The 13,791-nt window shown below is 46.5% G+C and overlaps 1 protein-coding gene across 2 annotated transcripts; it reads right to left on the bottom strand.

Moving 5' to 3' along the window:
* Positions 1 to 1,935: 1,935 nt before the first annotated feature.
* CCDC198 (coiled-coil domain containing 198) lies at positions 1,936 to 13,247 on the bottom strand. 2 transcript variants are annotated; one of them, XM_030483153.1, is made up of 7 exons: positions 12,932 to 13,247; positions 9,644 to 9,720; positions 5,970 to 6,056; positions 5,180 to 5,278; positions 4,560 to 4,725; positions 3,646 to 3,872; positions 2,461 to 2,667 (listed from the first exon to the last, which is right to left on the bottom strand). In XM_030483153.1, exons 1-7 carry the CDS (start codon positions 13,146 to 13,148, stop codon positions 2,563 to 2,565), a joined length of 978 nt encoding a protein of 325 aa, XP_030339013.1. In that variant the 5' UTR covers positions 13,149 to 13,247; the 3' UTR covers positions 2,461 to 2,562. The 2 variants fall into 2 exon arrangements, with proteins under 2 accessions (XP_030339014.1, XP_030339013.1); XM_030483154.1 differs by lacking the exon at positions 3,646 to 3,872 and having other exon boundaries at positions 1,936 to 2,667.
* Between the last annotated feature and the right edge of the window lie 544 nt (positions 13,248 to 13,791).

The following is a 13,791-nucleotide window of genomic DNA, read 5'->3' as shown; positions in this document are numbered from 1 at the left end:
TAATGAATTAATACAAGCGAGAGCAGCACAGTCAAACAATTTTGAGCACCAGAAGTAGGAAGCAGGTTTGCTGATTTTATAACCTCCATAAGAGCAAATTTTGCACACTGTAAATTGATAAATCAATGCTCAGAGTCTCTTCTCTGCACAGTTTGTGATATGGATCGACTGGTCCACATACAGTTCTCCATGGGCAGCACTCTTCCCCAGGACTGGCAATGGGATTATTGGAAAACTAATCCGCTCTATCTGAGATAAATTGCATTTCCACCAATTATAGCTTAATTGTTGACAGATGGGTATACAGAAGGGAGATGTGTCACATCATTAAGAGAACAGGTGTATAGACAAGTGCCAGATTAATTGTTCCAGCCCATTAAATCATTGACTTTTTCAGCATACCCTCAACATCGAATTCAAGACTCTCACAGTATTTTCAGCTCACACACAATGATCATATTTATCAGCAAAGTTCTTGGGAGCATTTTTAAAACACAGAGATTCCAGACACAGACTCATTTGCTACGAGCAGTTCTCTTCTTCCTACTTCTCTGTGTTTGTGTTAGTTTTCTTGGCTTTTCAGTGAAATCATACATGGTGATTTCTCCAAAGGGCAGTTTTCTCCATGAAGCACGTAGACATGCTGTAATGGGCTATGCATTTAGGGATGCCAAAAAGAGAGAGAGGTGAAATTGGGACAGAGAAGCTCAGTGCTGGGCAGCTGTGCTGGAGGCTCCAGCTTTGATTTGGGGCTTTGGCTGTTATTTCCAGCTCCTGCTCCACCTAGGATTTTCAATAAAGCTTGAGCTAAATACTGTTCAAACTGAGGCAGCCATGGGCATCCAATTCCCCTAAATATGTGTAAAAATGTGTCTCCTGCTCTTTTGCTGGCTATGTAATCCAGGAAGTTGAGGATGCAACACAGACATCCAAAACAGCTTTGTGGGAGGTAGTGCAGGTTTGAGACAGTGATGCAGGACATGCTTCATCTGTCCAGAGCTACCCAAACCCTGAGCTGTCCTGGGTAATTGAGACCTGACTCCAGATCTAGTTATTTTGGATGTTTTAACTTGTAAAGTAAGAGGATAAGATTTCCAGCTGAAGGAAATGGAAGTCGCTGTGATGATAATCATGTTTGTTATTCCTGGAGTCCCTGCCCTGAGACAAAGAGCTGATCTGAAGTGTTTTAGAAAGACAAAGTGGGAAGCAACCTAGGGAGACAAGCAGGAGGTAGGAGGAAGTGTCAACTCTGCAACTTTGAACAGAAGCAAAATTGATGCTGGGTATCAGGCAGGTGTTTCTCCCAGGGCCAGGGCTGGTGGTGGGCTGTCTCCCAGTAGCACCAGTCCTCTATATATCTAGTTTGCCACGTTAAATTAACTACGTTGTGTATAACTGAAATTGCTTTTTATATATGTGCTTGAATGACTTACTGTGTTCCACAAACCTGATGCATCTGTACTGCAATGGCATTTATGGACCTACAAAGACAACCAGATAGGAGACAGGAGAACTGGGTTTTCTCTCAGATAACAAATGATTTTGTCAGGAAAAGCAGATAATTTTGTGCAAAAATACAGTTTAGAAGAGGTGGAAATTGCAGGAATCTCTTTGATAGATCCGTTGCCCTTCATATAACCATCTTTTTCAATATACTGGGAAATGTCAAATTGTAACAGGGCAGCTTTTCCAAATTCTTGGTGGTGCAGCAGTCTTAACCAGCACCACCGGGGTATGTATCTGCAGGAGATGCCGGAGATCCCTCAGTTTCCACTGTTCACTGCACAGCACTGAACCGCGAACAGAGAAAACAAGTGAATGAAAACCAGCTTTTTCAGAAGATTATCTATAAGACTGGAGGTTAGTACAAAGAAAGTACATGTATTTCTGTGTCTGGGGCAGCAGAGGAAATAATTAAAAAAAAAAGGTAAAAAGGAATTTTAGAGTTGCAGGGTATTTATTTTAGAGACCTCCTAAATCGGTCATTTTACCTTACAATTTGAACTGGGCTTTTGTGGTTTAGAAAAGGATATAAGGTTAAAAAAAGTTAAACAGAAAGGCTGAGTAACCCAAAGACAAGCAAAACATTTCATTTCAGTTGGAACAATATTTGGGGTTAACCCAGAATTTTTTCCAGCATCTGCTTAGTTTTTTTGCCAGCCTCCTCCTCCCTCTACCCCCACTTCATTGTTGCTCAGTCCAAGCCATTTTCCCCCCAGATATTTTGATTCAGACACATAACCCTGACAGTCATTATTTACTCCACATTTGTGGTCTGTTCATTTCCAGCTGCCATTTCCACTGGCCTGTACTCCCAGAAATGCTGCTCACTGGGAACGTTGTGTTTCCACCCTCAGTCCATCCATCCTGGGGGGTTTCAGCACCACCAGAGCTGGGGCTTTTCTTCCGCATGTCCCTCTCACTAGAAATCCCTATCAAAGAAGTCATCAAAGAGAGAAACTCTCTCTGTCTTTGTTCTCACAAGCGTAGGTTTGCGGTAAATCTTCTCTTCCCTTTCCCACTCCTCAGTCCCTGTGCTGGAGGTGTCCCAGAACAGATCCCTCATCCGCGTCTCCCTGCAGAACCACAGGTCAACCTTCCTGCTTCTGCCTGGAGAAAGTTCAGCCCCATCATGCTGCCTGGAGAGTCCTCCACCCCACGTGTTTCCTTGGGGAGAGAAAAAAAAATCAAACTTAAAAGAATCATAATTTTGCAGAGCTGCAAGCCCTGTTGCCTAGAGTTTAGTTGAAATGGCTATGGGCAGCTGGAGGCATGTAAAGAAGATCCTGAGAGATCACTGTAAGACCAGACCCCATGCTCAAGGCTGGGAGGGATAAGGTATAATACACTCATGGTGAAATTATAGAGTCTGGCAAGAGGTAGTATGGTTTTATCCCCAAGCAGAAGAGAGCTGAGGTGAAGAAACACAAGGGAATAGGAACAGCCAAGTCTGTTCCCCTTTCTCCTAGTAAAAGTTCACTGTCAGACAAGATTTTCACTGATTTAAGCATTTCATCCTTGGTGATACATTTCCAGCCTGTGCCAAAGGTTGTCACATGCAAGCAAAGCAGGACGGGGGCCCATGCCCCAGGGATGCCAGTACAAAGTGGCGGCTGAGGTTCACTTCAATTTTCCCTTTGTGAAGGACAGTGAGGTCCTTGTGTGCTGTGGCACCACCAACCCCCCAGCTGCTTCCCCAGCCTGCACCAACCAGTGCAAATATAAAGCACTGCTGGTCAGCCCTCCAGGTTTATTCTACATCCATTCCTGCTGATCTCTTTCCTTGAGGCATACAGGGGAGTGAGAAGTCCCAGCTCAGCATTTGCTGGCATCACTGTCACACAGACCATGCCGTGCTCCCTCCTGTGCCATGGTGTGGGCTGCAGCAGGACAACATGCCCAAGAGAGACTGAGATCTCGTCATTGTTAAATGAATTTCACCTGATGCGTTTTCATATCAGATGTTGAAAGTAACATGGAGCCATGGCTGGAAATCATCTAACCAGGAACATCTCACCTCCATTACACATCATCCAGAGGGACGCAAATCTGCAGTGGAAATTGCCTGGCTCTGGGCAGTGGGAAGCAGTTTCCATATGAAACTAAACCTAAAAAGTGAGTAACCTCAGTGGCTGTAACATTTACCCTATGGTCATTGTATGCATATGGGTGCAACATGTTGGCAGACCATGCAATGATGAAGCCAGGAGCAAATTTCTGGCAGCTGTTCCTCAAACAGTTCATTCTCCATTTCTTTCTCCTGGTGAGCCCACTTCCAGCTTTCCAATGTGTCCAAGGTTGCTCTGCCAGAGAAGACTGATTGCAAGGGTCAACACCCCAAAATGTATGTGGGTATCCTCCTTCAGTCCTTCCTGCATTTCAAGGAGGAGAGACAAGGCTGACTCTTCTCTCAAAAAACAGTCTCACAAGGTCCCTGAAAATAACCAGCTATCCCAAATGATCCAGGTTTCCCTTTTGCTGCAAGGCAGCGTCACACTTGATTTCTCCAGAGCAGAGAAAATTGAGATGCAATCAACCTGGTGCAGTAGAAGAGCTCTTCTGAAGCTCTCCCCAGGACAAACCCCAGGCTTGGGCAGGAGGTTTCTCATGCTGGGGCAGAGGGGCAGGGGACAAAACCTGTTGTAAGCATCGATCTTCAGGAAGTAATTTCCCTTTTTTTTTTTGTCATTTGCACCTTTGGCCATCATGTTGGTGGAGCTTTAGAGGACAAGCTCAGACTCTCCTGCCAGTGGGAACCTGCTCCTGAGGAATTTGGCTTTATGCCCCTATGGCTAGTCCAGAGCTCTTAATTCACATCTACTCAGGTCTGTTTGGATGCTACCAGTGAAGCAGCCCAGAGACCTGTTTCCTGTTCTGAGGCATCCCAATGCTTTGCCTTATAAACACATTACTCAGCATCCTCCTTCCATGTCTTTTAAACCTGCATTGTGTCACTGCAGGAGATGGAGCAGTGAAAGCAGCTTCCGTAGGGAAACTTCTCTGATGACATTTAAAAGGCTGGTGATTTTTAAATCTCCTTGGAAAATTACTCTACTTACCACGGTCATCTCCATGAAAACGCTGATTGTGCTCAGCAGGGACGAGGTCTTGGCTTTCGGTGCTGTTGCCTCTCTGGAGACTGTCAAGGACTTTCTTCGGGCTGAATTCCTTGATTTTTTGTTTGTTGATGTTTGCCTCCCTGTGGAGATTTCGCTTCAGCTCTGCCTGGGTTTGCAAACGAGTCGTGAACACAAGCAGCAGAGGAGTGAACACGTTTTAACAGCTCAACATGGCATATCATTAGGGGGTTGACACTGAAAATAATTACACAGTCAAGTAGTTTAACCCAAGAAAATGGTGTTTGCCAAACTGGGTACATGACAGAACATAAGCCGGACAGAGATTTTGGTCTCTTCATGAGCCACTGCCAAATGAGGGCAGAGCATTGGAAAAATCAGAAGTAACTACTGATCACAGGGGCCCACTGTGATGCTCCCCACCTCTCCTCTGACCAAACCACTGGGAAAGCAGCAGAAGCTCAATATGTCAAGGGTCAAATGAATGACCTTCCCAACATGAAGCTTAAAGCCTCCTGGTCCGTAGGAGAGACACTGGGGGTGGGCAGCCCCAGTCTGAGAGGGGAAGCCCTAGCCTCTCCTCAAATCCATCTCAGCATTACCTCTTGGCGCCTGCGGGTCAAGTCCAGCATTTGCAGCTTGTGCAAGTGCTGCCGCCTGCCAGGGAGGTGTCTCAGGCTTTGCCCCTTCTTCTCCAGAGCCTATGAGGTATTTTAAAATGTAAATAAATACACTTGCATTTTCTGAAAAGGAAAAGAACAGCTAGCAGCTCCCAAACCCACACCCAGCCCCTGAGGCTCTCCCCAGATAAAGGCAGCAAGTGTCTCCCTGCGTAGCCAAGTTGCAGAAATTTATCACAGATTTCCACTGCACTTCACAGTTTATCTCACAGCTCTGGGGCATGATGAAAAAATCTTCATTAAAACAATATATACATGCTTCTGCTCCTGAGGCGTTACCACTTGGAGTCAGCTGCCCAAGATAATCTCATGATCCAAAAGAAGTAAACTCTCTTGCATGTTCAAGGTTGCAGGGGTTGTTTATGGCACACCACCCTTGCAGCCCTCTCCCTGATGACCACAAGTGATGGGTGTTGAAGTTACGCAGCCATTTAACGGACTGGTCCTCAAACCTTTAGCCTCAAAAATATTTAAGGTCCTGGCTCAGCAGGTCAGCCTCATCAGGGAACTCTCATGCTGGAGAAACTTTTCCCTTATTTTGCATCCTTTCACCCACACACAGGTGTTTCAGCTGGTTCCTGGACTCAGACAGGGGCAGGAGTGCAGCTGGTGTGAAACACCAGCTTCTGCTCTTTGGAGTGCCTGAATTCCAAGGGAAAGGAGCCTCCAGTCAGCAGTGGCACCATGCACAGGGCTCAATTCATGTGCTTACCTTTGGTTTTGGGCTTGCAGCCACTTCTTGCTGACTCCAGGGCTTTGCAGGAGCAATTGCTTGCAGAGGGCAGGCGGGTTCAAGCCTCTGCAAGTCCAATATTTATAATACTCAGCACTGCTTGTTCCACACAATCATAAAACCTGATATGAAACTACCTTGACATTTTTCCAGCTCCAATTCTGGCCCAGCTGCTTGGGATACAGGAAGACAGGAAGGAGATTGGCATTTCTAGCGGATGCTCAGTGAGATGAACATCTCCTTTGGTCCTTCAGGAATGGGAAAAACTGAGGGCATCTCCTGCATTACAGTCAAAACAGCAAATACCTAGTTTGACATTAGTTTCATCCTGTAGGTATTTCTATACCTATATCGGGTATAGGAGTCCAAGGCTCCAGCCAAGTGAAGGCACACCCCAGCTCGGACTGCTACATGTCAAAGCTGAAGTATGGAGAGGTATCATAATTTAATATTGTCCTGGGTTCAGCTGTAGCAGTCATTTTTCTCCTTCTTAGTAGCTGGTGCAGTGCTGTATTTTTGACTTTCAGCCTGGGAACAACGCTGATAACACCGATGTTTTTAGTTGTTGCTAAGTAATGTTTACTCCGACCAAGGACTTTCTCAGTCTCATGCTTTGCCAGGGAGGAGGGGAAGCCAGGAGGAAACAGAGACAGGACACCTGACCCAAACTAGCTGAAGGAGTATTCCATACCACAGCATGTCATGCCCAGTATATAAACCGGCAAGTCCTCTAACAGGTCATCCAAGGGCAAATCCCAGTCACCCAAGATGCAGAGCACTGTTCCTTCTGCTGAACCAGTCTCTTTTATGTTGGCCTAAGACATTTCTATGCAGAACTGTGCATCATACAAAGTTCCTGGTGGCTAATGGAAGCAGGCAGAGGATTGCTTTACAGATGCTCTGAGCATGGATTTTTATCTTAAGGACCTAAGTTGCCTCCTTAAAGCATGCCAAACCACTAGATGATACTGGGTCATTTCATGGCTCAATATTGCTAGTGTCCCCTTCTAGGATGGGAGCTCAGTAGAACTTCCATAAAAATTAAGGGGAGCATCATAAAGGACTTCACCAATAAGACCTGTCTTACACTTTATGTGGGACACCATTAACTCAAATATGAATGAGTGTCCAATAAATGGTGACATATCTCTGACTGTCTGCACTGAACTGCTGCTAAAGCCTGAGCTATAATTTAGAAGCTTCCTGTAGATCAGTGCAAAAACGTAGGACAAAAAAAGTAAGCAGCATCATGTAAAGGGAGAATTCCCCGCCACCCTCGAACACCAAGTTCACATGTCTCAGCATCAAAAAATCTCACAAAACTGAATATGAAACTTAAAGAATGGCACTAGATGGCAGCATCTGACACCACAAACTATGGTCCGGGCTGTGCATCACTCCTAGATGTCATCAAGGCCACCAGCACCAAGGGTGGCTGAAGGTAAATAAATTCCTGCATCTATCGGCTCATCTTGCTGTGCCTGGTGGGGACACCAAGTTTCAGGCTTTTGGCTAAAGTTCTGTCCCAGGCAGAAAATCGACTCTTTTCTTTCATCTTTGTGAACCTCAGGGGATTTTTCTCTGGAAATACTCTCTGACTGAAATCCTCTAAAAGTCCTTGAGAAGGACACGTCATCCTGCTCTGCTGTTTTTTAAAATATTCCCACAGGGAAAAAGGCTTTTCCAGCGGTGTTTACACTCCCCAACAGCAATGGCAGAAGCATGGGGTAGGATTAACAGTGTCTGTCCTGCAGTAATCATTATCAGTGTTTTAATAATACATAAATACAGCTGTAATGGAAATAAGATCAATGTCTAAAAATTGCGTGCTAGTAGGAGATTTCTAAAGGAGGCTGTGATTCCACATGGCAGTTCACAGGGTGTAGCTGGGCTCATTCCAGGTCCTGCTGCCTCATCCTCCCACCAAATCTATGGACACATTATTCATTAATTGGTGGCCACCTATGTTCTCTGAAACCACCAGTCTTGGCCAGAGCTGCAGCCCTGAGCGGAGGGAGTTTACCTGATCCCAACTGGTGACTCTTGTGTTCTTTATTATAGTTTAAAAAAATTTAATCACAGCAAGGAAGGCTTGAGCAATGCACCTCTGCCCCATAGGGGTAGCTCGGTGCTCGTGTAACCCAGGGCAGCCCCAGGGCTGCTCTAAGTTGTGATGACCCAGCTCCTAAAGGAGCACTACAGAGAAGCACATGGCCAGCTGGGGCAAAAATATCTCTTTCATGGGTTAAACAGCCAAAAAGTGTGTTTGCCTCTGTTTATCCCCAACCACCCACTGCTGAAGACTCCCTCCAGATGCCTAATTAGGCTGCTGGTGTGCCTGTGCAGCTGAGCTCTCTTAGAGGAGTCTCAGCAGCAGGTACAACATTGGCCCTTGATTGCTAATTGAAAGTCATGCCTAAGTGACAGCATGGGGGGTGGGTTATTTCCAGTAGCTGAGTGCTTCCCCAAATAGAACACCTGCACTTGGAGAGGTCTGTTCAAGTTGTCCCCTCTCTCTACCCGACTTTGTTCTTCTGAGCCCTTGCTCTCAGTTTTGGAGCTCACAGACCTATGCCAAATAGCAGAGAAGAAGCGCAGCCAAAAGCCTCAAGCAGGGGCTCTAAAAGAGAAAGATCTCAGGAGTAAAGTGGAGGAACTGCAGCTCTGGGGCATCTAGAGTGGGGCTTAGCCTGTGTCCCTGATGTCCTCTCCCTAACCCTCTGTGGGCACATAAGGAAGAACTCAATCTCAAGCACCGGCAGCTTTGCGTCCTCAGTGGTGAGCAGGTAAGAAACCAGAAATTGGAAGGTATTACCGTCTGGTTTGGGTGAGTGTGGAGAAGCGATGAAAATTCAGGTGAAGCAGAGAAAGCAGTGTGTTTCTCTAGGTCTGGGTTTTAAATAACCTGATTTATGGCAGGAGTTGTACAGTTCTGATAACGCAGCTCCAGCTTGCCCTTTCCAGATTGTATGTGTAGGTACACAGCATGCATAGCAATTCTCGAAACCTAGAATAATTGCTCTGTACTTTCATGGGCCCCTATTGCAAACCACATCTGTCTGCTTTACCTATCTCTCTGCCTCTAAGCTTATGTCAGACCCTGATGGGATGTTTGACCTGAAGAGCCAAAACTAGCCCCAGTGATGTAAGTTGAATCCCTTCTGGAAAGGGCTCTGTCTTGGCCATGTTAGCCTCATGAGAGCACAAAGATTGGGCTGCAGTACGCAGACACCACAAAGGGAAATGGGTCATTACAGGAGAGGTGACCTCATGGCCAGGGCTGGGGCATGTTGTCCTTGTCGAGTGTCTCCAGAGAGGCAAGACTCATGGAGTCAGGCAGGAGAGTAAAGGCAGGGCCTTGCTGCATTGGTCCTCCTTTGGCTATTCTTAGAAGATGAAGTCTTCACCTCTGTGCTAATGAACCAAAAATAACCCCTCTGCGGTCAGTGTACCTGCTCTGCCCCAGGTATCAAACCTGAACTAGTGATAAAGTTCACCCAGGGATGGTCATCTAACAGCAGGACCTCCTACTTGCATTTCTGTGAGATATTTGTTTCCCTAACCGTGGTGCTGTGACATGTGCCCAAGTCCCCAGGAAAGCCCACATCAGTGGGTCAGAGAAACTCAGAGAGAGCTTTTCAAATTTGCCTTACCTGAGGTCTTCGAGGTGGGTGCTGTTTAATGATGCTGGTTTCTCCCTTTTCTGGCACAGCATTGAAAGAAAGGGGTCCTTAAAGATGAGAGAAGAAACAGATGAAGTTACTTTTGGGGGATCATCAACTGCTAAGCTGTACTCAGCAATAGTTTTCTACACTATTTTTTGGTTGGCATGTCCCAGTAAAGTCTCTCTTGGTGTACTCCGCTAACACATGGTGTAAATTATTCTGTTAGCTGCAGAAATGAAGTGAAGATGTACCTGTGCCTGCTCTAACAGATGCCTACCATGTACCTCTCCTACTTCGTTCTGCAACTTCTCATGTATCCTATATGTGTCAATAACCATCCTCCGTGTCTCCTGTGGCCTCCCTGAGCCCTTCGATCCCCTGTGTGACAAGGGTCCCCCTCTCCTCCTCTGGCCTGTAACCATCAGGTGGCCAAAAAAACCTCCGAGTGTTGCTGTTTCCCTGCTGCCTGCCCTTTTAAAGTGGGGAGCAGGCAGCAGTTTGGATCTTTTCTTGCTGCTCAGTCCCTGAGACTTTATTATTGTTAGTGTTTGGTGGAACTGAGAAATCTCTCTGATGCTTTTACTGACTGTGGCAGAGCTGGGCTACAGCCAGTGGGTTCAGAAGTTAGCAGGTTACGGTCAAACAAGCAGTATGATCACAGGCACTCATCTTTGGAAATCAGTCCAAAATAACATGCTACAAACCACTGATCACCTGTTAGTTATTAAAGCAGTGCTTTGGCTGAGGTCTGAACGTGATCTGGGCTTGGGTCTGTTCTGCGCTGGTGCTCTTGGGTGGACAACACTGCCTGTGCAGTGCATGGTGTATATTTCTTTTACAGAAGACTTTCTCTATCCCACCTATTCTCCAAAAAATTGTCTTGGTGCTTTCAAATGCCATTTTATACGTAGAATTGATTGAGATGTTGCTGAGCAGCTCCTGCTCCTGTGTGGTGGGACCCCCAGGGTGGCTGGAGCGGAGGAGAGTTGGGGATAAAGTGCAGGAATTGCATTGTAGTTGATGCCAAATTTAATAGTTGTATTAAAAAGAAAAATAATAATTTGGAGATCACCTTATGGGGGACTTCAGTGGGTCCTTTAAATGAACCCCACAGTGGATTGCTAAGGCAGGGATCCTGGAGAAGTGAGAGGACGATGGAGGGTGCTGGGGAATGGGAGGAGATGGTGACACCATCGGATAAATGTTTGCTGGGCTCTGCAGAGCACTGGCAATGATTAGCTGCTGAGCGAAGCTGTGGCTGCTCTGTACATGCAAGAATGGATGCCTGAAGTGAAAATTCCCAGTGCAGGAGGCTCCTCCAGAGACAAACTTCAGCTGCTGGGAACATGAGCTGAAATAGCAGCTTGTAATAAAAAAAAAAGGAGGGGTTATTAGGTTATTGCCTCTCAATCTGCAGGACAAATTAATGCATAGGGAATTTCTAATGAAGTAAAATGTAAGGAGGTGCCTCATGGTGCCAGGAACATGGGACACAGCACAGGTAAGAGACTGCGACTTCTTCTGGTGAGAGGTATGGCTTTGGGAAGTTATTTCTCCCGGATGAGGTTTGATGGTTTGTGTTCCGTGTGTCTGAGTTTTTTCTCTAAATTATTCCCCTTTATCTTATCCACATGTGTGTCTTGTAGATTTGCCCTTATCCTCTACAGATACAGAACTGGAAGCCAAGTGCCCTCTGTCCCCAAATCTGCTTTGTCCTGGGGCAGGGATAGTTCCTGGCATACCTGCACGACGCCAGCAAGGAGGGACCATCGTCTCACTGCACTGTACGGGCAGCACCAAGCCCGAGCTAAAGGTGTTCTTGTGACTTTTTTTTTTTTTTTTTTTAACCTTTGCACTTTAGTAGCAGCAGATCCTCCCTGCTGGAGGAAGAGGGATTTAACACAAGCCAAGACGAGCCCTCCTAAACCAAATAAAAACAATTCTCTTGGAGACTTTGCTTATTTAGACAGCAGCTCAAGCTAATATATAACTGGAGTACTATTGAGCATACTCCTTTTATTTCTGAAAATGAAAAGTAATAGAAAATTACATTTATTGAGGAAGTTTTAAAGTTCGAGGGGTTTTGTTTTGTTGTTTGGGGTTTGTTATTTGTTCTGTTTTGGTTTTCAATAAAAGTACACATTTTTTGCAAGCACTTGTTAAATGCCCGGTGATGACAATTTTCCAGAACAGGAAAATTTGGTTGTTCCTCCTGTCATGAAGTACTTGAAATGCCCTGTTGTACAGCCAGACCTGATTTGTATTCTTCCCAAGACCTCCAGCTCCAGGAACATCACTGCTATCATTCTAGAGGTTTGTTTGCTTTTTCACTGTTCCCTGATGCCTCTTACTGAATGATCCTGAAGGAAATATCCAGCCTCTGGTGAAGCAGCGGTGCTTAACGCCGCTTGGCATGTGTCAGAAGTTCATTTTTTGAAATGGAACAGAGGGGAGGAGGGTGCAGATCCTCCTTTTTCTGCGTTGCCCTTTCTCAAACCACATTGGTGTTCATGGGAGTTCTCCCTAAGCTCGCCTAACTTGGCTTTGGGAAGCTGTTTGTCACTATCCAGCTTGTGCAGAGCTCTGCATCCTCTTTCAGATGGGTGCAAACTTCCTTCCTCAGCTCAGGAAGAGTTTAGGTATGGATGGAGTTTAAAACCCGCTGTGAAAGGCTGTGTGAGAGGCTGCATGATGGCGCTTGTAGAAAAACATACATGTTGTAATATATATATATATAAAATAGCTATGCTGTTTGCCTTTCCCTGCCTCTTGGCTTATGAAATTAGCCACGTACAAGACATGGCTATAATTGATTTTAATGCTGAGTTTTACCTGCCGAGCACATTACCCAGCATCTAATTCTAATCATGCTAGCAATATCGACATGCGCAGTTGGTGACAGGTGAGCAGGATGGGTGTATGGCCAGGAGTTATGGGGCTGCGGCACGAGGGTTTGCTCGGATGCAAGCTGTTGTCATTGCATGCCAGGTCCATGCTGAGGAGTGGATGTTGGCTGTTCCCAGGGGCACGACTGGTGGGAGTAAGGAGCCTGGGATCTGAGCTCTGGTGACTGAGATGCTTTCCAAAACAAGTGGGGGATGGGGTGAATTGAGTTTTCCCAAAGCCAAAATGTCCTAGAGATGGCAAAAAGCTACTGATGCAGAAAGGCATGTGCACACACCCACCTGCCCTGCAGTGAGCAAACCCGCAGCCCCAGCTGATGCCCCCTGGTTCTCTGCCCTGCACTTTGCAGTAATATGGTGGTGACCTCCTTACCTGCAGAGGCTTGTCCATACCAGGTCTCCCGGAGAGGTGGAAGTTCCTTGTGAATGGTGGGGTTTCCCCACTTCACCGCAGCCAGTGGGTGAAGGCTGGGCTGTCCCAGCATGCTGGGGTGCCAGTATGGGGTGGTGAGAATGGGCAGGTCCTCCCCAGCATACATTGGTGCCACCTTGGTCACCTTGGGGTGCGCCTTGGAAGAGCTCAGGCCCATTTTGTAGACCGGTGGCTTGAAAGGAGAAGGAAAATCCCCTCACGTACTGTCCTCCCTGAACATGGAAGGATCTGTGTGAGCAGCTGTGGGGCCCACATGTCTTTCCCAGCTCAGTTAAACATTGACCTGTCCCAGGCTATTCCCCTGCAGGGGTGAGAGGTGGCTGTGACTGATGGAGAAGTGGAAAGCAGCTCAGAGAGCCAGTGTCAAGCCCCAGGGAAGCTTTGTTTTCTGCCTACAAGTGATTTTCAACCAGGGGCACCACCTCAGCTGGCTGTTGGCTGACCTGAGGGTATTTCTGTAGGCAGCTCTTTTGCTAAATACTAAGATTTTGTAAGGAAATTTAATCCTTCGAGCACCAGAAGGGTTAAAGCATCTCCCACTGCATGGAAGAAGCAGGCTGGGGATAAGGGCTGGCTGAGGAGCTCCTGATGGCTGACGGCACTGGCAGGAAAAAATGCAGCTTTAGCACAAACCCACCTGAAAATGTGGGTCTAAGTGAGCCATATTATGCACTTGTGGAGCTGCTGCAGGATTTGGGCCAAATGCAGCAGGATCAGTGTGTAAGGGAAAGATCTGCACTTCCTCACTGTCTCCCAAGGTGGGTGAGAGTGTTCAGGTTTTACTTGGAACTGTATGTAGT

This window comes from Strigops habroptila, chromosome 4, assembly GCF_004027225.2.
Source record: "Strigops habroptila isolate Jane chromosome 4, bStrHab1.2.pri, whole genome shotgun sequence".
Lineage (NCBI taxonomy): Eukaryota > Metazoa > Chordata > Aves > Psittaciformes > Psittacidae > Strigops > Strigops habroptila.
The sequence above is the reverse complement of the archived record's forward strand: the minus strand, read 5'-3'. Positions and strand labels throughout refer to the sequence as shown.